This window comes from Dipteris shenzhenensis, chromosome 28 (assembly GCF_047967505.1).
Source record: "Dipteris shenzhenensis isolate YYH24624 ecotype China chromosome 28, Dip_SZ_1.0, whole genome shotgun sequence".
NCBI lineage: Eukaryota > Viridiplantae > Streptophyta > Polypodiopsida > Gleicheniales > Dipteridaceae > Dipteris > Dipteris shenzhenensis.
Genome location: NC_141623.1, coordinates 16,718,962 through 16,743,392, shown reverse-complemented (window position 1 = coordinate 16,743,392; position 24,431 = coordinate 16,718,962). Strand labels below are relative to the sequence as shown.

At 40.9% G+C, this 24,431-nt stretch overlaps 1 protein-coding gene across 1 annotated transcript; it reads left to right on the top strand.

Annotated features, from left to right (window-relative positions):
• The first annotated feature begins 78 nt into the window (after positions 1–78).
• On the top strand, positions 79–7,294 carry LOC147883253 (uncharacterized). The gene is made up of 13 exons (XM_087399449.1): positions 79–339; positions 858–1,858; positions 1,962–2,124; positions 2,231–2,286; positions 2,374–2,434; positions 2,518–4,077; positions 4,223–4,873; positions 5,109–5,273; positions 5,475–5,743; positions 5,849–5,960; positions 6,050–6,307; positions 6,389–6,435; positions 6,561–7,294. Exons 1-13 carry the CDS (start codon positions 79–81, stop codon positions 6,622–6,624), a joined length of 4,668 nt encoding a protein of 1,555 aa, XP_087255575.1. The 3' UTR covers positions 6,625–7,294.
• The last annotated feature ends 17,137 nt before the right edge of the window (positions 7,295–24,431 follow it).

Below are 24,431 nucleotides of genomic sequence, written 5' to 3'. Positions count from 1 at the left end.
AGGGATCATGTTCCTCTTCCTCTTCATCTTAACATGTCCATCTTATTAAGAAAATCTTCATCTTCAAAAATTAAGAACATGTCCATCACCTTCTTCTTTCCATCTTTCAAGACTTGTACCTTGTCGTCCTCTTTGAATTTGACCACCCATCATCTTCAAACACACACAGCTTTTTTTTTGGGTCCAAACGCCTCTTTCTTGCTTTGTTCCCTGTTACCTCCTTGGATTATTGATCAACACCCTCTTCTGTTTTCTTCCCCTTCATCAACAAGGCGCGAGAATTTTTCAAACATCAGCTCTTCTCTTGTTAAGCATCCAGCTTCTTCTTTAGGGTACCTGGTGAGTCCGCCATGTCGCTTATCGTTCCTCCTACCTTGCCTGAATATATCAAGAGTAGCCCCTGATGAACTTACATGCTCCTCAGATTCAAAATTCAATAAACTTCCTCATCACTCTTGCCTTTATTCCGGGTCTTGGATTGGACAATCCTTTTGAAAGTTCATAATCATTCAAGGAAAACGAAGTATTTCTATTCAGCCGCAAGTTTTTCTTGCCCCAAAAGAAGAGTTTTGAGGTCTAGGAGAATCGTTTATTATTGGGTCATTGCTTTGTTTCCAATCTACGTTACCATTCGAATTCTCCAGGAAGTTACTAAGCTGGATAACCTGGAGAAGCATGTACGCACATTCTTCAATATCATATCTGTATTTTCTATATCATCTGGGACGAATAGTTCTTCTGAATCTACAACCTTTCCCTTCGTTTGTGGATTTAGAAATCGGCCGTAAAAGCTTGAACTGGACATAGATGTATGGTTACAACTTAGCTCAACTAGCGTGATGAGGCCGATTGTGCAGGAGCACAAGCGTGAAGGAAATGAGGTCTTCGATAAGGACAAGAAGTCTCACAGAAACAAGGACCCTGGATTTACAGGCCTCAGTGGGAAGAAAGATGCTCCAACTGTAACCAGCGCAGCTGGTGTTTTAGGTGAGCCCGGATTAATAGGTGGCAAGAAAGATGCTCCAATTATACCCAGCGCACCTGGTCTTTTAGGCGAGCCTGGATTTACAGGGGTGAAGAAAGATGCTCCACTTTTACCCAGCGCGCCTGGTATTTTAGGTGTCTCCCCTGTTTTCCAGAGAACCATCAGCCACCCTGTGGTGATGTGGCAAGGGGGAGCGTCGGGGCCTGGACAAGGGATTATGAATGGACAACTTGATGCAGCTGGAAGGCAATATGGGTGGGCATGCCGAACAGAGCCACTGTTGTCACCTCCATCTGATGATTTTTTCCAAATGGCCTGGCAGAAGGGAATTCAGAATGAGTCTGGGGTTTCAAGGTATTATTTTGTGGATGGTTCGCACAAAGAGGCTAAACTAGGCATGAATGTGGCTGGTACAGTAGGTTGTGGGAATAGCTCCACTTTATGCATAGCATCTCAAGATGTTGGGATTTCTCTCACCCCAAAATCAGTGTTGGGGAATACCGTCCAAGGCTGTAAGCAAAGCTCATTAGAAGAGCAGCCAAATGTTGTACAAGGACAAGTTGATGCTCAAGAAATAAAAGAACACTCGGACAATGAACTAGAAGAGGGCGAAATTGAAGAAGATTGTCTAGTTGAGAGAGTTGCCCAATCCAAGATGGACGGTCCAGAGGGCCTTAAGCAGAGAGAGATCTCAGAGAAAGACTCAGAGCGAGTGGAAGATCATCCAAAGTCTGTCTCTTGGGAATCGGAATTTGGGAAAAAGAGCAACGAGGAGCATAGCATGCATAGTAACCGTGACAGGCGTCTTGCTGAAAGGCATCTTAATGAATGTATGGAGTTGGTGAGCCATGTGACCGTAAAAGATGCTCAAAGGTGAGTTTTCTCTCAGGCTTTTATAATCAAATACAGCAGACAAAGACATATACACAGTTTATGTCATGATTGCCTAAGCAACTTATGTATGCTTGCTGGGCAGGTCTTTTATCAGTGTCTGTAGAAAGTTGCGGAGGGCCTTGAGCATCCTCTCTGATCTGAATAAGAAGCTAGAAATGCAAGGGAAGTGTATGGATGGTTTCTCACAACAGAAGTTCTCTGAAGCAGTATATGGAACATTTTCTGGTATTCGGGCTGCATATGCTGTAAATACCCACCTCTCATTGTGCAGCCCTCCTTATATTCAATTATTGGTCAATAGTCTTTCCCCAGTACTTTGTAATGGGGAATTTCTGTTTTTTTCTCAAACAGGTTCGAAGTACAGCATTTGGGAAGGAGCAAGATCAGACCATGGATTCTTTCCCAAGGTGGCTCTTTTCTTGTGTTGTAGCTTAGCTTTGTTCCCAAGCAAAGATAAATTGTTGTGTGAATGAAGGGTTCCTGTGATTGTGCAGGTTGCTGGAACTTGCAAGTGGAAGAAGTCGAAAACTTTTTACATCAAAACAGATCCAGGAAGTGAGTTTGTGGTGTCAGACTGTTGCATTTGGAAAAGACAGAAGTGCACAAGATTTGCTGATAAGAATGCCTTGCGTTTTCAGGTTGAGACCATGATGCGGAACATTGGACCCTATTTGAAATTTGGAAGTTGCCGAAGAAACCAGGAATCTTCATCAATGCAATTTACTGGAGAAAAAGTTACCAAGGTTGAAGACTCCAAACCAAATATAGTGGCAAATACTGCGCTTGGTAATGACACCTCCCCTGAGACTGTACTAAATGGGGCTTCGGAAATGGCCAATGATCCAGAGCAAGGAAGGCCTGTGCTTCAGAAGAGTGCAGATTGTATGTCAGAGCAAGAACAGTTTCTTGATCTCCTTGTTGTGGATAGTGTTCCAGACACGGCTGACTTGGTCCAGTCTTGTGAAAACTTAAGTGAAGTGACGTCAGAGCTTGATGCAGTTTCCACCAATACTAATATAGAACTGCCAGACAATAATGGTTGCCAGGAAAAAGATTGTCAAACAGATGATATGCCACATTTATGCTCAGAAACAGTTATGCAAGATCCTCTTTTTGCAGCCAGTTCATATTGTGAAAAATTTGCATGTAATCCTCTCCTGAAGCATACCCGCCTTCCAAGTCCAACTCCTGGAGATGATGAGGATATTGAAGCAAGAATTCAGGAAAGGGGTGGAGTAGGCACGGCTCAATCAAAAATTCCGCTGAAAGAACATCAGCAGGATTCTGCAACGTTGAAGCTACCTTTTGCCCAGGGTCTAGATGGTGACCACTCTAAATCTCGTAGCCCCACCCAGTCAAGCGAGGAGGTTCAATCTCAATTGGGAGGCTTCTCTCATACTGCTGGAATGGCAGGGGGCTTTATCGAGGAATTACAAACCAGAGTCATGGAAACAGCGACTCAATTTGGAGAAAAGCTATCTCAAGATTCAATGCCATTTGCAACAGAATGTAGAGATATTAAGGAGCACAAAGCTTCGGGAATACCTAAGCAGGTAAAAGGACGCATCAAAAGTCGAGATCCCAGGAGAAGACTAATGGAGGGACAGCTGTATCCTGATGTCTGCCCTGCAGGTGTTCAAATTCCAAACATGGCTTTGAGCTTTCTGGCACCGAGGCAGGAAATTTTGGCAGAGAGCAGAAAGCATGAAAGAGAGGAGAATAGTACCCAAGAAGACTCCCTATCAAAGCAGCAAGGCATACAGGGCAACAGACGTGATAAGCTATTCTCTGAGGAGGAATTATTGAGCCCCTTATTTTTGGCTGGTGGAACACATAGTGGAGACAAAAGAGATGTTGAATTTTTATCTGGAACTCCATCGGATATGGAGGTTGACAGCTTGGACTCATCTCTACAGAGTATGGACTCACCTCAGTGGTTGGGTGGTGCTGGAAGCGTTGGTGACACAGATGCAAAAAGAGAAACTTGTGCTATTGCACTTCCTGGAGAAGTAACTATCTCAAGAAAAAGACAGAAGACTGAAAGCGGTCATTCTGCAAGAGAACTTCCAGATCTAAACCAAGAGTGTCCTGAAGCTACATCAAGCACTGATTTGGGCCACTTAAATAATGGAGATCAACCATTTCAAGCTGTCTTTACTGCCTCACTGAGGCCCTCTGCTGGCACAAACCATTGTAAGGTAAGAATTTGATTGCAATTCTTGTTTTGCTGCAGTGATGCAACTACTCAAGCAATGTGGATAGTAAAAAGAGGGTTTTTGTCATATCTTTATGTTTTTCAAAACTCCTAGTGAATCCCCAATTTTAAATCATGTGCTTTGCTAGATCAAGGACTTCTTGAAAGTCAAAATGAGATTACGAGATCCTCGGAGAGCTCTTTTGGAGAGTACAGATGATAAAGCTAGAGATTCTGATGATGGTCCGTTGAAAGTACGTCATACAATGGAAAGTCTTACTGGCAGCATCTCACTAGAAGCTGCAGATGCTATACATTTGGAGCATAGCATCAACCCCTATAAGGTATCAAGACATGTGAATAAAGTGGAGTGTCCCCAAAGCAGGACGACAAATACTAGTCAGTTACCTTTGCTGGTGGACAGCCAGGTCTCTTCATCCCTGAATGAAAGTTATCTTCTAGATGAAGTGAATTCGTCTGGGCTGAACAGTTTGAGACTTAATGGGCAACTTGAACATAGTCAAGGGAGCCAGATTGTTGTTAGTGATGCAACCCCCACTGGATCCCTTCCAAAGTCTCGAAGCAAGAAACACAGGAGCTCAAAATCATCATCTGCTAAAGTTTCAGAAGGTCCCAAGTGTTGGGAAAGTTTAGAAGCGTTTGAGGGGCTTGATGAGAAGCAACTTGAAGCAGTATATCAAGAGAGGGCAAGGAGGATAGATGAGCAGAATCGTATGTTGAACTCCAGAAAACTGTGTCTGGTTCTGGACCTGGATCATACGCTTCTTAATTCTGCAAAGGTAATCTTGGTATTTTAGTTTTGTTTTACTAGTCATCAGCTCTCACTTGATTATTTGATGATCACTGGCCCCATTTTCTGCAGATACAAAGTAACAATTTTGGAAACCCCACGTCTGGAATTTAACTTTATAAAAAATGATTGTTTCGCTCTATCAATGTGGTTTGAAATAGTGAATGGATGTTTCTTATTTCCATTTTCTCTTCTGTAAATGCATTATGGTGCACACTGCACAGTTTGCAGAGGTTGAAGAAGAGTGGGAGGCTTTATTACATGCAAATGAAGCTGCAGAGCGTAACAAAGCTGACAAGGATGGTTTGAGCAGGAAAGAACTGTATCGCTTTTCACATATGGGCATGTGGACGAAGCTACGGCCTGGTGTCTGGAACTTTTTATTAAGGGTGGGTTTGCTTGCTCAGTGGCTTCGAATTTTTTGATTCCTTTTTTTTGTCCTTTTTGGAATGGTCTTGTGTGCTTGAATTGCAGGCAAGCCAACTTGAATTGTGGCTTTGAATCATACGATGTCCACCCTTGCAACCTCCATTTTTTGATTCCTTTTTGTCCATGTTTTTGGGGAACGATCTTGTGTGCTTGAATTGCAGGCAAGCCAACTTTACGAGTTGCACGTGTATACAATGGGTAACAAGGCATATGCAACAGAAATGGCCAAGTTACTTGACCCTAGTGGTACTCTCTTTGCTGGAAGAGTGATATCTAAAGGAGATGATGGTGATGCACCTGATGATGACGACAGGCCGCCAAAAAGTAAAGATCTGGATGGTGTGCTGGGTATGGAATCAGCAGTGATCATAATTGATGATTCTGTGCGAGTGTGGCCACATCACAGACTCAATCTTATTGTTGTTGAACGGTACCCATTCTACATATTCTATCTGTTCTAATTGCGTCCTTTGTAGAATTCGGTCTTCAAACCTTCAAGACCAAAGACATCGATTAAGCTCATTATTTATTGCAGATACATGTATTTTCCGAGTAGTAGGCGACAGTTTGGCTTACCTGGTCCATCACTCTTGGAGATCAGGCATGATGAGCGTGAAACAGATGGCATGCTAGCATCAGTTTTACAGGTGCACTCTTGTTGCATGCTTGTCTAGCAGATTCCCATTTCTCGTATTTATTGCAGGTCCAAGAGTTTCAAGGTGGACTTATGATGCAGGTCATAGAGAAAATTCACACCAGTTTTTTCTCAAATAAATGGTTACATGAGGTGGACGTTCGAGGCATCCTTGCGGCTGAGAAGCAGAATGTTTTAGCTGGTTGTAAGGTCGTTTTCAGCAGAGTTTTTCCTCAAGGAGAATCTCAGCCTTACCTTCACCCTTTGTGGCAAACAGCTGAGCAGTTTGGGGCAGTCTGTACCACCATCATTGATGAAGAAGTCACACATGTGGTGGCTATTTCCCGTGGAACTGATAAGGTTTGCATCCATTCTGATGTTTGATTGTGATTTGGCCAGCTGTAGAAACTGGCATCCTGACTTCTGTTTCTGAAATTGTAGGTTAAGTGGGCAATGACCACTGGAAGGTTTTCTGTTTGCCCTGCATGGTGAGTAAACAATTATTTTCTGCTGTGATAACTTCTATGCCTTTTTGCATCCAATCAGGAGCTAATGGACTGATGAATTTCGCCTGTTGTGGTCTCTTAACTCTTTTGCATGTGAATGCTATCAGGGTGGAAGCTTCTGCAGTGTTGTATCGACGGGCGAATGAAAACGAATTTCCTATTCCTCCATAATCATCATATTTTATCATCTGCATTTTTGTAACTCAAGGTTTCAGCTGTAGAATCCTTGTAGTCTTTTGTCTCTGTGAGGGCTTCTTTTTGGAAAAGATGTGTTGCGCTGGCACACAGTCCATTTTGTACAAGCTCTAGGTCTAGGTTAGCAGCTTCAATACGCTCTCAGGCCACGCTTTGAACCTTGCTTTCTAGGGCAAGGAGAATACTTAAATTGGTCTACAATGGTGGCTTACTAGATTAGGGGGGACTGCACAGTTTGATATTAGACATCATGTCAATATTCCTTCTAACGAGGTTGGAGTTATGATTTTCAGTGGGGCTAGGAGAAGTTGCAAGGGGCTTGTGAGATGCTAGTATCCCTATTTGGGATGGGGCATATTGTGGGGCATTTTTACAATGCTTGTAGAGTCTAGTAAAGCAAATAATTATTGTCCATCAGTTCTACCTTCCTGACATTCATGATAACCATTTGGATATCATGATAATCTTCATCCAGCTTGCTTAAGGTACAAAGTTTTAAGGTAGGATCTACTCAAGTTGTCATATTATAGGGCCTCTTAGGGTTACGTTGAATGCATCCAGAAGCTTACATTAGTCTTTTGAATGTAAATAGGAGCAATTGAAGAAGAGACTGGCCTGCTTGATATTTTGTCAAGACTCAAGAGCTGTGGAGCAAGAGTGTTTTAAGTGTGTTCACACGGTAATTACAGAAATTCTTGAATGAGTATAATGGATACTTATCTGAAAACTTCCACTAGTTGATAAGTTTGATTTGTTGAACTACATTTGCCAAACATAAGTGGAGAATATTGGAGGTTAGTGCAAGCTTGGTTTTAGGTAATGGGGACATTAGGGGGGGAATGGAACATATGTGAACCATCTCGGCTAGTTGTTGGATACACACAGCTGAGAACAATTAATTAGTAAGATATACCTTTCCTACAACAACGATAAACCAAATGGTTTTAAATTGCAATTGTACTATTAAAATAACAGTGAGCCAAGAAGAGTGACATTGGATTCGACCGCCTTTTATGTGTATACTATGTTTTGTGCACAAGGAGAGCTATTTGTCTGTGGAGTCATTGATGACTCTCGTTGTCTGCGAGCACTCTTGTTATGATTCGGTTAGTGTTAAGTAGGTTAAGCTTGAAGCATTGTTGGGAGAAATGGCCTCAATAAAATGCATCTTGAATCGCACAATAGACAAGGTTGCACTTTTAGTCAAAATTATTTTATGCAAAACGTCATTCCAAATGTATAACATGTCCCTAAGGAATATTTTAACTCAAGTAACAAAAATCAAGAGGATCTACAAGACAATCTAGCTCAATACACGAAGAAGACTTTGTAACATTGGTGTAAAAGACTCAATCCTTACCTTAGGTTTTATAGAGGGTAGGGATATATTCTTATATTAGGGTTAAAGATTTAGTCAACATGTCCCCATTAGTATTAGTAGGCTTGGGCATGGAGGGCCAAAAGTTTGATTGAAGTAAGCTTAATGCTCGACCAAGTGCAAATAGGCTACCATGATAAATCCAAAAACTTTTGGCTTCTCTCGAAGCCTTTGTCTCACCACTTATATCTCTCCCTCTCTTGTTCCCCCCCCCCCCCCCCCCCCCCCCAATTCTCTCTCTCTCTCTCTCTCTCTCTCTCTCTCTCACCTTGCTACTTCTCCCTCCTTGCCTCTGCGGTTCTCCATTCTCCCATGTGCACCATCTCTTGATTGCCTTGTTACTTCGCGTTTATCTCCCTCTTGGCAGCTCCCACTTTCCACTCTCCCTCCCTATGGCCCCTTGTGCTCTCCCTCTCTTGATTCTCACAGCACTTTGATTGTTTAGTTATCTTGCCATTGCACCTTTAAACTAATTTTGTCAAACTTAGGTTAATTAAGCATGCAAACAATTAATGAATTAACCCTCTCTTAGGAAGCCTCCCACTAGAATGTCCCACACAACCACCTCTTAGAATTTTCTTCAAAAATTAGCTATTATTTGCAATTGATTTGGGTTTGATTGGATGCGTCAAGAGAGGAAAGTGAATAGAGAGTGACCTATTGAGGCTAAAGATTTGAATCAATATATTGCGTTGAGAGTTTTTATTAAGGGTGGAGAGATTTTGTAATTCTTATGGAGAGGTTTTTGTGTAGGTGGAGTTATCGTTTGGCCTAAATATATGCCTTCAGAATTGAGTAACAAACAAGGGAGTACAAGTATTTGTGAAATAGTAATAGAAATCGGATAACCGTGTGGCAAAGAAGGGGATGCAAGCTTTTACTAGAAGGGTGAATGGCCTAGAGGATAGTTTTTAATAAAAGTGAGGATAGTGTTGCTTGGAAGGTAGTGCTAACAAAGTTGAGATTCCATTTTATTATTTGTATAGCACATGGTTTGAATGGGGGTCTCTTTCATCACTTCTTCTAGACATTCAATTCCTCAAATGCTTATTAATAACAATCTAGAGAACGCATTGGACAAGCTTCTAGGATGTGCTATTTCCTCTCAATGCTAAATCGTGTACAGCAAGCAATTTTCAATCCTCTATGTAGAAGCCCAATATTGCATCAAATGTGGGTGCATAATTGAGTTTATGTAAGTTTGTTAAAAATTGTGGGATGTATTATTGCATGGAAGTGAGTATATGTAGTAATTTTCACATTAATATGCTTAGAAAATAGTTGTACTTTGTATAGTGTACACATTGGTAACGTGCATGTAGCATTTTGTTTCACATTAGATAGGACATAAGTCAAATGATTGAGTTATATACCACCTTAGGTTTCATGAGGGAAGACTAAAAAGGAGTAAGAGTGGTATGTTAGGGTCTTGCACCCCTTGGTAGTGTGAGATGACTAATTTGTCTAGACATGAATATCTTGCTTGCATTAATTGTTGAATAGTTTGAAGAACAATTTGAGATGAGGTGATTGAAATTTGATTCAAATCAAGCTTTAGGTGGGATAAAATGATTCATTGTATAGGGTTATTCTTTGTATAAGAAGAAAATTGACATTATTCTTTTGCAGGGGGGTTAATTTTTTAAAAAATGTTCTTATTTCTTATCCCCTTCAAAAGTTTGAGAAAAGGGAAAGAAAAACTGGATATGGCCTCTTGCATAGCAAGTTTAATGGCATATGGTTACTTCATATTATTAATCATTGGTTCTTTGAAAAAAGAATATTGTGACTAGGTTTTTGTTGGCTACATCTTTGCTATGGATACAATGTACTCTCTTCTCATATAATCTCTCTTCTTAAGCCTTCTTATCCTTTTGGAAACCTTTTAATGCATTGTAAATTTCATGCTTGTGGCTATTTGGAGTCACATACATAGATAAGAACATGCACATTTTTAGGGTGATAAGACACATTGCTTGATTCTCATTAAACTTTTTATATTTTTATAATTTAAACTTGCTTGATTCTCTAATTGTCATTATGCAAATCTTATGATTATTTTATGAACACCTCGCTTGATAATATGTAGAGTCTTTCTACATTCTTAATAAGATTTCCTACCTATCCTTGGGTGTTTCACAAGCCAGCCAATTGCCATTTTTATCCCAATTGACTAATTACATTGAAATTCATACGTAATTTAAAAATTTGTAATAGATTGACGAATTTTGTTCACCCTTTCTATTTGTTGATAACATTGATTATGACAATATTAGGCTTATAAAATTGGGGGTAAAATTGCCTATTGAAAATTGTTTTAAACTTTTTTTTGGGGGGAGGGGGAGGTGATCTCTCCACATGTTGAAGATTCAAAAATAAACATGGAGTCTCTTTAGTGTGAGTAGGGAACCTGTGCATCTTGGTTAATTAGTTCATTGAACTTTTGATGTATGCCCTAGATTTTTAGTATATTGCTTAAATTGACTTCATTTGTCCAACATGTGAGATGACAAAATCTAAATTTATGTTTGACAACTTCTATAGAAGGCATCAAAATTTTCAATCCAATATGACTTGGAGTCTAACCACATAGGTAACCTTTGAAGGAATCACATATTTTATGGGAGCTTTAAGACTAGGACTGATTCAATTTATGTTTCCAAGTGTGTGATATCTCTTTCCCATCTAACGTTGAGTTCCTCTATTTGAGATTGTACTTGGTCTCCTCTGTCCCTCTAGCTTATGACATTCCCTCGCCTTGAACTTTGCAATTCTCGATGTCATCGAACTTAGACCGGCTTGGAACCTTAGAAATCTCTTGATTTGAAGAGATTACAAGCTTTTTTCCTAGCCATTGGAGCATGTGTAGTAGCAAGGCCCACTGGTTTAGAATCACAGGTTGTGTACTCTCAGGGTGATTGCAATAGACAAATGGTTTGGTGATATATCTGTTGATGGAAGAACATAGGCATAATTGCTCTTCTTTTGCCTCTTGGTTACGATCCTTGCGTGTGTCACCCCTCTTGGCAAAAGAAAAGCCGTTGTGACCATCAATGGATACATTTGCATATTGCGATCACTTTTGAGAGTACTTGCATGATTTTGAACTAGCTGGCCTTGGTTCAACACATGTGTAATGTGAGGGGTAGGGAGTGATTATTTACTATTCTAGATAAATTGTGTGTAGATTCATCTACTTTTGGTTTTGATGATTTGGTTTTTTATAAAATGGATCTTTTTGTTAGTGAAAATTAAAAATTTCTCGTTAAAGCAAACTTTTGTTTAGTTTTCACAATGGCATAACAATCAAGAGCACATAGAAGAGGCACAATAGAGGGAAAAAGTGAGATGAAAGGCCAAGGGAGGGAGCATCTTGAGGTTTAGACGCCTTCATGCTACTTCAACAAGGGAAAGGATATTTAAACACTTTTCAAACATTTTTAGGAGGAAAACTTGCACATCCTAAGGGAAATGTTTATTTCCCCCATGATAGAAGGCCCTTAGATAGAGTAGATAGTTCTCACTAGTTGGATGATATTGATTTGCTATTTGTTGTATTATCTTTATTTTAAATGAAGATATTGATTTGCTAGTTGGATGATATTGATTTGCTATTTGTTGTATTATCTATATTTTAAATCAAGATATTCTCACTAGTTGGATGATATTGATTTGCTATTTGTTGTATTATCTATATTTTAAATCAAGATGACTTATATAACATGCCATTGGTGTGCATGAATTCAACTATTACAATAGGCTAGAGATGGTCGCGGTGACTAAAATTTAAAGTCTCTTTGCTAGCACATCTTTTACAAATCACCTAAGTCCTTGATAACCTCTACTACTTGTTCATTGAAGCTCTAGTTTTGTGCCCTTATTGTAGCTCATGTGAAAGTGAAAGTATGTTGACTTTGATTCATTGTGGGTCCAATATTTTTTATACCTTAAAAGTATTGTTTGTTGCTTTAAGTTGCTTACTTGTTGTGGGCATGCAGGTGATGTTTCTCTTTTGTTCCTGTGCAGCATCAGCTTGCCCTACCCATGCATCATGAACCTATGCTCAACTTGCCTTGCATGTGCATCACAAGCTTGTGCATTATCAAGATTGCTTGCCTGTGCCTCATCGACCCATAACTACCATCAAGTATTAATGAAACTTAAAAAATGGTAAACATGAAAAGGTTCAAAGATAGTAAACATGAAAAAGGACCCTAGATAGTAAACATGGGAAGGGATAATAGATCACAATTGTGAATAGAAGAAAATTTTTTCATTATATTCACAAAAACTTCCCAAAGGCTACATGGCAAGATTTGGAGCTATCTTGCAAATAACATGTCAATTACAATCTAATTTGTCTTCATTGACACACCAATTTTCTAGGCACGAAGTGAGACAAAGGAATGTCATACTTGGTGACCTTTGGAGATCCCAATGCTTCATTGGTCATTTCCTTCGGAGTCACCTCGACATTCATTGGCTCTCTAGCAATCGAGGTAATTCTTGTCCATTCCCTTTCCAAGTCATAAGGCTATCTCTTCTATGTGTGTGGCATCCACACTTCAATGAGGCACCATATTTTTATAACTTGGTGCAAAGAAATGCAACAATGCAATCGCTTAGAAACATACACTTAACACAATTCATTAAGTGGATGGAAAAAGTTATGAATGCTTGTAGGAAAGATATGCAACCAATTCTCTTGTACACAAACTCTAGAATTGTGTTTCTAGATGTAAACAAGACTAAGAGAAGAGCTTGTATGACAATATTTGAAGAGATCTACAAATAGGCGATTATTCTAAACCAAATATGCAGAGGTCATCTCTCGGTCATCTCTACTATGATATAATCATTTTGTAAAAGAGCTCCTACATATAGAGAGGAAACCATATACCCTATGCTTTGTTGTGACAAGAGAGCTCCCCTTTTATATATCAAAATTTTATAGAGGCAACGATAAAACTAAAACCTTGGCCTTCATCTCCAAAAACAGTGCAACAAAAACAAGGCTTCCCCACACACATACTATTGACATAGAGTCTCAAAACTACTACAAGTTAAAGCCACCAGTCTTCCACAATCCAAGGTAGCCTCTTCTTGTGATTCAACCACCAAATTCATCCAATAACAAAGTGCTATATTGGAAATTCATGAGAAAGCTTGTAATACCTTATGAAGATCACATCATTATAATTGATAAATTCTCAACAAACCCCTCTCAATTTGAATAAGGGAATTGCTACCTAAAATCATAGTTTCTCACTGATCTAAATAATAAAAGAGAGCTACTCACAAAGAGCCAAATACAAAGTGAAAAGCTTGAACTAGCCATACAGTGTAAATTTGTACAAAGATTGCTTTGTAGTCAACAATTCACTAGTTAATGCTACTTGCTTTGATACCATTGTTGCAAATGCTGCAAAGCTTGCCAAAATGTAGCAGCAAATTCTCTTGTATAGACAAACTCCAAAGTTGTTTTTGTAGATGAAAATGAGACTCCAAGACAAAACACATCAATCGAGCGCTAGGCTTCCTAATTGGTGAGTGCAAAAATGTATATGCAAATTAACACACTACTTGGGTCCTTATTAGATTATTTGCTACATATAGTGATGGGAACATTGCCTAGTTCCCCAAGCTTGATACCACCTTGGGCATCAATTTTGGGGAGCTAGGTAATGGAGATTGTCTAATCATGTCATAGTTATGGCCTTTGTACATGCACATAGGTCAAGCATGCTTATATGCTTTTTTTTTACATCATATTTGATTGATCAAGAAACCCTTTTGATGTTTTTAGATTCCATAATTAATTTCATTCAATTTAGTTCCTCAACCCGTCCTAGCTCAAGAATGTGTAGAAGTGATGGCCACCCCTTCTTCTTCACAGAGTGTTGTTGAAGCTAGAACTTTCGTAATTTGTTTTGCGATGCCTTAGGAAAAATATAAAACCATGCAATGGAAAAATGCTACAATCCAAATCTTTGATTTGCTAGAAATATGTCCATCTCAAATAAGCTTGTATGACCACTAGGGCTCCTACTAGGGAGAACATATAAGAAACTACGATGTCAAAAATGGAAGGAGGATAGAGTGGGGGTTAAGATGATATTAGTGAAAAGCTTGTGGGAGCATTTTCTTGCAAAAGAAAATTGGTGAGTGGCATTAGTCACAAGCCATTTCCTTTTTCAAGCTAAAAATGCGACTAGTTGGCTTTTCATGATCATCGAGGTCTGGTGGTAGCTAATTCATGGTGTGGTATCCTAAGGCGGTCACTCTCTAAAAGGCCAAAAAACATGTGCGAGCAAGCACATATTTAAAGCATTCATAAATTTGCAATTTTACTTTTTTTTTGGGGATTTAAACACCATGCATCAAGAACTACCACCCACTGTATAAATCTGTCGGAAAGACAATGATCACTAAAGGAAACGATAATCACAAGCTTTTAGAAATCATGGAGTCATAAGGAAAACCCCCTATAGGACCAGAAAGAACTTTGCTGCCAATATGATTGACTGGATGCCAGAGAGCTTTGAATAGAACCTTGGACCATTACATCAATTATCAATTCTTTATTGGGCCTTATGATTTCCCTCACTTCTTAGGAACATTTGGGACCATAAAGAGTGCTTTGCTTCACAAAAAATACACCTCTTGTTTATCAATTATGTCTTCATCCCACTACCAATCTTAGAACCAAGATGCCCCTAAACCATTAGAGAGAGAGAGAGAGAGAGAGAGAGAGAGAGAGAGAGAGAATGGAGGCTTTGGCTTTGGTTATGACATGGTCGACCATTGGGAGAGTTGTAGTTGGATCAAGATAGCAATTGTGGCCATCCAGTATAGGGTATTTGGATCAAAGTAGTGGTTGTGGCCATCCCCTATAGGGTAGTTGCATCAAGGCAGTGGTTGTGGCCAACCATTGGGAGAGTTGAACTTGGATCATGGTAGTGGTTTCGGTCATGTGGTATAGGGTAGTTGGAGGATAGAGAGGGTGGCCTTTTTCACCTATACACTTGCATTGGTAGACAACTAAAGCTGGATTTCTCCCCTTGGAGCACCTTGCGTGAGGGACACTCCAATAGGGACACTAGTTGGAGTAGTAGGTGCCACTTGAGCTCCTCAGACTTGTCTATGGACTAGCCTCTACCAGAGGAAGATATCATACTCCTTTTGGTTGGTTCTGGCCCATGGTGGCCTCTTTATTGGCCCATTTGTGAGGCAGGCCTTGCCATTTTTACAAGATAGCAGTCTTGGATATGATGATTGCTTGGTGCTTATGGAGCTACTTGTAACCTTGCAGCTTAGAGGATTTGCAATGCTCCCTTGACATGGAGGTTCCGGTGGGTATTCACATGGGTACGGTGGCCTAATTAGGTGATGCACCTTCTCCAATGATATGATCTCCTAGCCTACTTGGTGGATGGGGAGAGCGTCAGTCACTCAAGATATTTGGTATTTGTTGTCTCCTTTGTGAAGGCGACCAAAACTTTGGATGTACGACATTGTCTGAGAGATTGTGGTCATGTTTAGAAAAACAGAGGGTAACCCCACGCAGTGGATGATTGATGATAGTGCACCCAAGGACTCCTACAGCTGTGTGATGTGTGTGTGAACACATGGAATCCAAATCTTCCTGACTTGCATGTACCTGAAACATGTGCAAGCTAGTAAATAGACCACGAATAACAAGAGAGATAAAGATTCACTGGCCAGGCCTTCCTTCGACCTCCATCTGAGGCCTATTATAGGTCATTTCACTACCCAAGACAATGCCAATGCTATTTGTCTACTCTGCCATCTATCAGGCCACGTTTGTGGCTCCAAGTGTCTCCTCCAGCCTCGTATTGCCATCCGTACCATTCCGCACTGCAAGGACCTCCTATCCTGGCTATGATCCAGTAGTCTTGCACTATTGTCTGCTTTAAAGATGCCATCTAGACATCCACAATCCATCCGAGTCTGATCAGGTCGCTTTCCCAAGCCACACTAGGGCTGAGCAATCTCCAAAGCTTGCCACATGTCCATGCGTAGAGTCTTATGCTATCCTGCTTCTCCATCAGTGCACTAAGAACTTCTTAATAGCCAGGTACTTCTTTCCCTTGTGCTGCCCATGTGGCAATCTCTCAAACCTAGGTACACCCTCCGGATGCTCTCCTGATATAGGGGCTTATAAATGGGGAGGTGACTGCCCATTTCCAACAAATCCAATATCTCCACTTCGAACATTGGGGCTGCATATGGGGGGTAGCAAGTTCAATAAGCAAATAACCTCATCAACATTGGCCATGACATCATCTTCACCTTGCTTGCCATTTGGCAATAGGGCACAAAGGGTTTTAGGAACACCACTGAGAGGCGGAAGCATTTCTATAGTTGATCTGCAAAAGCATCTGCTACACTTTTCACATATTGAGGAATCCATTGGTTGTATAGTCCTCCACACTTGTGCGTCTACTTCTAGAGTATATTAGGTAGTGATCTAGGACCTCAAGAAGGTTGCACAGCAGCTAGCCTTTTGGCTTAGCACCTCAAGGATAGTTGACCCTTGTATTTTTTTTCAAAGTATTAATAGAATGTACTTTTCTTTGGGAAAATAAGCAAATCTACACAGCTTGTAGTTTATTAGAAGCATGTTTTATGGGTATGGCAGGCTTTGTACTATAAGCCATCAGTGGGATATACATGAATGTTTGAACCTATCATGCTTTATTTTATGCTTGGGTGTTTTAGTTCTATTCCTTTTCTTTGGGGGTGGCATTTATAGACATTTTTCTTATGGCCATACTCATTCAATCTTATGTTCTTTAATGTTGTAGGTTTGCACCATAGTACTTGTTGTAGGGTTGTTCTCCCATTATGTATTTGGTTTCTCTAGACCGGCTACCCTTGTTGTAGGCAATGGGCTTGCACTCTCTTCGATAGCTGTTGTTCTCTAGGTTTGCCTTGCTTTTAATACTTGTGCTTTTTTATCTCACATGAATTGTTTATTACAATGGGTCTACATGTGTTTACCACATGGACTATTTACCAAAATAGAATCTGTGTCTCCTGGTTTAAACTTATGTCTTGTTCAAAATATTCAAGTCAAAAGTCATTGTGGTTTCATGACTAAATAATGGGAGAAGGGACCCACTATTAAATATTAAGAAAATGGAAGAGGGAAAAAGGAAAAGAATTGTAGAAGGTTTGAATAATACGAGTTTGGAGGCAATATGATGCATAAGAAAGGGGCTAACCCATGTGTACATTATATAAGCACAAAGATATTTTCACGACACAAAATAATGATTGATGAACGAAGTGACTACATTATCCAAGGTATAGTTGTGACCATATTGTTATGATTGTATCTCATGAGTGGGTTATTGTGCATGGAATAATATACATGACTATTGCAACTGCACATGTTGTTGTAGAGCAAGACCTAGATGAAGTGTTATGGGTCTCTACTAGTCCATGCCCTGGACTATTTTAGTGACCCTTAGCTATGGAGGGGTTGGTTCCCCTCCCCTTGGTCTTAAACGACTCTAGTATAGTAAGCTAGGCTCCACACTAATATTACATTTTTCTTGAGGTGCCATAGCTGCGGGATCCTTGAGAAGCATGCACACGTGCACAAGCACACACACTCAATTTTTTTGGGTGAAATTCATCGGACTTTATGTTACAAAAAATAGTCCCATAGAAAGGGCCCTAGCCATTTACAAGCATTATAATATTTTGTTATAAGATAAGAAGGTAGGAAAATCTAGATCCTGCACATGTAGACAATCATAAAATGATTGCTTTAAAGATGCACGAAAAAAGTGATACTTAGCCAATAAGGGATCACCAAACACTCGATGGCTATGGTCCTTCCATAGAGTCTAGAGAGCCCAGTTAATGAACTGAATAAAAGATAAGATCATAGCCCTACCTTATTGGATATACCACTTTCTTCTTAAGCATATCAAGCACCCAATCCATCTACTGTTGTTGAGTGACCAAGCAACCCAAGCGGTAGCCAAGATGATGCACAAGTTGTGTAGGTGGCCATAAAATACGATGCCATACTTTCTCAGGAAGAGGAAGAAGTTTAGGTTTCTGGAAACTTACTTGCACCCCAGTAGCCAGCAAACCATATAAAGACAAAGCTGGCATGAGGCCTGAAAGATCCTTTTTGTGTTTTTAGGCAAGAAGAAGGAATCATCAGCATAAGCTTATGCTGCCAGGTATTTCCAAACCGTGCAAGGCCCCCCATACGCACTAAATAATCCATGTATTGCTTTCAACATGTAGTAATGTGTTCATGAGACTAAAGATAAATCTTCTAAATGTAGTGAGAAGATCACAATGGGAGTTGGATGTATCACACTGCTCATAGTTGGAATTGAATTAGGACTTGTAATTTTCATGTTTTAGGTAATAAATTCGTTCAATATTTCGAATGCAATGCGATAATGTTTTTATTAAAACGAGGTTGTTTCTCTCTCCTTTGAGTTCAAATTTATGGGCAAAGGTTTCTTCCAAGCTGCAATGGCCTCTTCTATTGAGCACGACTGGGAGCACGACTGGCTCCTTACATGCTCTGCTAAATTTTGAGGTAACCTGGTCTAGAGTATTCCTGGAGTGCCATTTTCAAGGCAAAAGACATCTTCCAATTTGAATTCCCTGTGTGGTTGCACTTTCCTAATCTCAACGAACTTTTTCCCAAGAGTTTGCATCTATTGCTGCTTCACTTGGCCAGGTTTTATATGTACCTCCTGTGCAACCGAAGAAGTCCTCCCCACGAGCATGTATCCTTTGGGATCGTTAGCAGACTCCCCCCAATCGGCTAGAGCTCAAGCTACCTAAAGGATCGGACTTGTTTGTCCCAGTTTTCTTTGGCTCTCATTCCCAGATGTGTGCTACATGTGCAAAAGCCCTAGGCATTTTGCTAGGGACCTGGCTATCACATAATGATGAAAGAAACATTGACACAAAGAGTGTTCCTCTTTCACAAGGGCACAACAAAGGCCTGCAAGATAACCGAAGCGAACCTGAGACAACACAATAGCTCCCTATGGAGCCATAGAAAAGAAACGGCCAGTAAGCACAAAGCAGCACAACGACTCCGCAAACACAAGGGGAAGGCTACAAAGAAGAGCTAAAAATTGGTTGAAGGAGCAAAGCAGACCTAGCCGAAATGTCAGAAGAGGAGTGACAGAGCCATGCAACAAAAGGCGGGAAGAGCCCCTTAGGTATGGCCAAGTGGCAAGTTCACTATCGTCTTGGTCGGGTGAGGATAGATCTATGCGGGGTCCTTTTGTCCGATGTGCCTTGCTGGACTTTGGACCATGTAGTTAGGCTAGCTCAACTTACCTTGGTTCATGTAGCTAATTGTAGTCAGTTTGATCCACAATTAGGTTAGGTCATATTCATCTAGATTAGGGTAACTCAGTGAGAATAACTAGATAGGCTAGTTAGACTAACCGAAAGTACCTCATCTACTCACCCTTGGTTAAAATGAAAGCACATTCACACCAACCTTAAGACCAAAGCCCCCCCCACCCCCCCACCCCACATAAAAAGGTCCATTTTCCCCTTCTTTAACCCCTCGTAACTCATCCGTTTGAGATCCAAACTGGACACGGTTTGAACCAAGATTTGATGCATGAAAATATCATGCTATGAGGCATTTTCTAGCCCATTGCACACCATTTTGGCATCCCTAGAACTCGCTCATTCGCGCCCCTGTGTGGGCCTCATCTCGGCCTCATTTTGCACTAATTCGCTCATATCTTTACGCCATGACCTCCGATTGACAATCCATCTGCACGGCACATTTCCCTACACATGTGGGACAATCTTAGGCACATTATTAACATGATGCTCCCTACAACACTAACACAACTCTAACCCTCCACACATAACTACATCAACACCCGCACTTGTGGCAGGGACACCCTTTGCAACTCTCGCTCAATCTGCATGTAGCTACGCTCCGAACCAATGCCTCTGACTCTAACACATGCCAAATCCACATACAACTCCACTGCAACCACAGCCTTTGACAATCCTCTACCTCGATTCCCCACCTAAAATTCAAGATATCCCTTTGACTCCTGCATGCCACAACACACACCGTCACGATGATGATGGGGATATTGACCTCGATGTGGAGGCTAATAATTTCTTTAATCGCAAAAATATACAATCAAGGCAGGCACCCCCTGGGAAAACTAGAACTTCCCAAATATAATGGTAGGGGAGATCCAGGCCGATTCCTCCAGCATTTTGATGCTGCATGGCGAGCGGGTGGAGATCAATCCACTAAAATGAAGGTGGCCTAGTTTCCCATGGCCTTAACTAATGAAGCGTCCGAATGGTACTTGTATCTCCTAGTGGAAGAGCGAGCCACGTGGGACCTGCTTCAAACAGAATTCAAAAGATGCTTTCAAACGGAGAGACTACAAGATGATCCTGCTCTCCAACTAAGCAAGATTGAACAAGGCCATCGAGAGATGTACACTCGTATCTGGGCAAGATGAAAAGATTAATTGTCAAATGTGACCCATGCCCCGATGCAAAGTACCTCATGGCCTGGTTCATTGCAAGACTAAGGAAGAAAATCTACAAGGATATGAGAAAAATTAGCAACTACTATGAAATGTTCAATGCTGCTCATCCCCGACAGCCATTGACATCAAGGATGGCATGATCGACTCTGACACCAGTAGTGATGATGGTAGATCCAATGCATGAGATAAGCACTATAAAAAGGACAAATCCAAGTCCACTGGCAAAATATCAAATGAAGATCGCCTAGAGGCTGAAAGAAGACATGATGCGGGCCATGGAACAAAAGCTTCACTTATCTCAGCCACTTATCCACGGTGAGAAAATATATGGTGCCCACACTATTGCATGGCCAACCATACAAAAAATGAGTGCCCGGTCCTAAGAGCCAGGATCACTGCACAAGAAAATCCACTGCCAAGGTTGTGGTGCCATATCTACGTAGTTGATGGCCATGATGAAAATAGTTGCATCTTCAACATGTGCAACAACCTACCTCAACCTCAACATTACCAAGTGGCAACCATGCTAGTGTACAGGCAACTAGCACTTGCACAAGCGCCCCTAGCTCTGAGGCTGATCTTGTTCCTATTCAGACATAAGTCCCACAAGTACTTAGGAATCTAAATCCATGACCATGTCCAAGAGCACCAAATCCAGCTCCTCAGGTAGTTCCAATACATCAACTACAAGCCGAGGAAGTAGATTCGCCATTTGAGTATGAAGTAGAGTACCCAGTGTACTATGTAGAAGGCGGAGAGGGTCTAATACTAGTCTATGCAAATCATTCGACCCAATACATATCAAGTGCCAGTCAAGTGCTACGGGTGTTGAGAAAATCACCGGATCACAAAGTGCCCTCATCGTGGTAGCCCCGCTACTTTCCAACCACTTTGTAGAGATTGTGGCATAGGACATGCCTGTATGGATTGTCCCATGAAAAATAAGGTCCCACAACATACAGAGGTTAAGCTTGACATCCCAATCGGCATCATCGGGGTGGACCATCAAAGTCTGGGCTGTCAAGCATAACATCACAACCTATGAATGCAATTACACGCCAGCAGAAAGAGGCCACCAAGGACCCTAACAGTCCAATCCAACCTAGACGACTTCTGAAAAAGAAAAAACAAGTGCCTCCACCTCCACTAAGCAATGAGCAGCCAAGCTCATCCACATCAACTCCCAAGCCTCAAATAAAAGAAGCTCCATACCCAAATGCAGAGGTGGAGAAGGCTCATTTTTAGGTACTTCAACAATGGGTACAAAAGGAACAAACTCAATTTGAGGCTGAGAAACAAGCTCAATTTGAGACTCAAAAGCAAGCACCAAATCCAATCCATGACTTGGCCCCATAGAGTATTGATACCATACTCGAGCCGCCTCTGTTCCAATAACAGACTCCACAACATGATGTACTACCATGTCAACTTGAAGGAGCCGCACTCTCTAGCATCCTGAGTTGCCTTGTGTCAATTCCCATCAGAATCCTCCTACGGAATTGTCCAAATCTTTAGGAGAGTTTCAAAGGCTAGATTAAACTCGCAAATCCCCCTCCACCTATGAAAGACATCGAAGATATTTCTGTGCGGATGGGTGAGAGAGACAATATACGCAACATTACCATGCCTTTGATCCACAAGGCATATAATGAAGTCCAAGCCATAGTGGATGGTGGAGCAGGTATAAATGTCCTATCAAAGGAGCTCTATGATGAATGGGGTCTCCCACTAATGCAAAAGGCTAATTTCAACATATGCCTTGTCGATGATTCACGGCTAAACCCTTGGGAATAGTGAATGGTGTGTCAATAAAGGTCATAGGAGTTTGCTTTTCCCTTCAATTCACAATCTTGGATCTCCTCAAAAAATCCTATCAAATCTTACTGGGACGTCCTTGGTTACGGGAAGCATCAGCCCTCCATGAGTGGGGAACTGATAGACTGACAATCCAAAATCGTGACACCACAGTCAAGGTGAATGTGGGGACAAGAGCTATAAAATCAATTATGCATAGAGCGTTGGATGACACATCTTCAACGACGATGTCAAGCAAATCAGCTCCCATGCAACAACATGCCATAGCAGGCAATTCACAAAGCAATGCCAACAATTGGATACAAACATTGGCAATGATCGACAGTTGCCATTCATTAGACTGCATGTTCTCGCAGATAGATGCTAGGTAGATCCTCCACTCCCACATGAAGAACCAATTGATCTAGAGGTGCCATTCTTTATGGCTGACCTCGAGTGGGATAATGAACCTAAAGAAGGTACCCATACCAATGACGACTTAGATTTTCCTTGGGACCTTGAAACTGAGGCTGAGAATGCTGAAATCGAAGATCAGCTATTTGACAAAATGACCTAGCCATTCTTCATGCCCTATTGGCAGTCAAGCTTCCAAAAATTGAACCTCCAAAGTTGAATAACAGTAGAAGATCCCACAAGAAAGCTGAAGGAGGAAATTGCAAAAAAGAGAATGCCGAACACTTCAATGAATTCAAATGAGTCCAAACAAGGATCATCGAATTGTATCTTGCAAAGCAAGCTCCTTCAAAATTAGAACCACTGCCTCTTGAATGGTCTCCTGAGGGACTGAAAGGAGTATGCATAGCAAATGAACCTTTACTTGGGAACACCTTCCTAGTGGAAAAGCTACCCCATAGTTTCCAATGTAAGAAGTTTTGAAAGTATAAGCCACATATGTAGATGAAGCTCGATCAAGAGACTTCAAAAAAAGAAACTCAAAAAGAGCCTAACAAATTGGTAAATGAAACTATGCCACACTGTACACATGGCTTATGTAAGGCTAGTTCAACACCATCAGAGGTTGATCTTTAAGAAGTGCTGGAGTACTTCAAGAATAACACAAGTGGCAGTGTCCCCATAGCAATGCCAAGACCACTAAAAGAATTTGAAGTTCAAGCTGTGCTGTTTGAAACATTGGACAGAGTCCAATTCAACACTATCATAAATGGGAGCCGATTGAAGCGATACAACATCAACATGCAAGCCATCCCCGACAATAATAAAGTTTTGGGAACCCCAAGTCTTCAATAGTTTGCACTAGATTATTACATGTGCACTCACTAGCATATGCACGTTTTTGCACATATAGTTTGCACTTGATTGTTACTTGCACACTCACTGGCATATGCACGCTTTTGCACATTTAGAAAGATCCAATCAATTTTGTATTAGGGATGATTGATTCTTAGTTTCCCTATTAAGTCCCATTAATAAGCATATAGTTAGTCCCTACCTAATCGACACACTCACAAAATTTTGCATAGGCACATAATAGGTTGCATCAATAATACTATCACACACTTTCATTCCATACTCTCAAAGCATGTAATGAATTCACAAGCAGGACAAGAATCTATGCCAAAGCTCAAGATGAATTGGCAAAAGAGTATGCAACCTTAGCAACGAGATCCCTGTCAAACATCACAGCCTTAGCAATGAGACCCCGCGAAACATCACAGCCATCTCCTAAATGTAAAAATATCTGACTTGCATACAAACTTATCTACAAGCTCAATGATATGGGTGCAATCACATCCAACATGTATGCAAGATAGCAAGAAATGCTAGCCTTAGCAACAACGAGACCCCTGCCAAACCTCTTTGCAAGGTGATTCGATGGCAAAGTCCGTAGCCTCAGCAACAAGATCCCCTCTAAAATTCACAGTGGTCTACCCCTCCTCAAGAGGAGATTAGCTTCTTGACTCTATAGACCACAAATTATATGGTGCAAAAGCATTACAGAGGAACGATTCGCATGCCACAAGCTCAACAGCCACTGGGTTACGCACATGGCATCCCAACTCCGAAATCAAAATAAGCCA

What these genes read in the sequence shown, in the direction of transcription:
- LOC147883253 (XM_087399449.1), top strand. Translation starts at nt 79, where the DNA reads ATGTCCATCACCTTCTTCTTTCCATCTTTCAAGACTTGTACCTTGTCG. An exon ending in CTTCTTCTTTAGGGTACCTG is followed by an intron (nt 340 to 857) that starts GTGAGTCCGCCA and finishes CCGATTGTGCAG; the next exon opens with GAGCACAAGCGTGAAGGAAA. An exon ending in TGCTAGCATCAGTTTTACAG is followed by an intron (nt 5,961 to 6,049) that starts GTGCACTCTTGT and finishes CTTATGATGCAG; the next exon opens with GTCATAGAGAAAATTCACAC.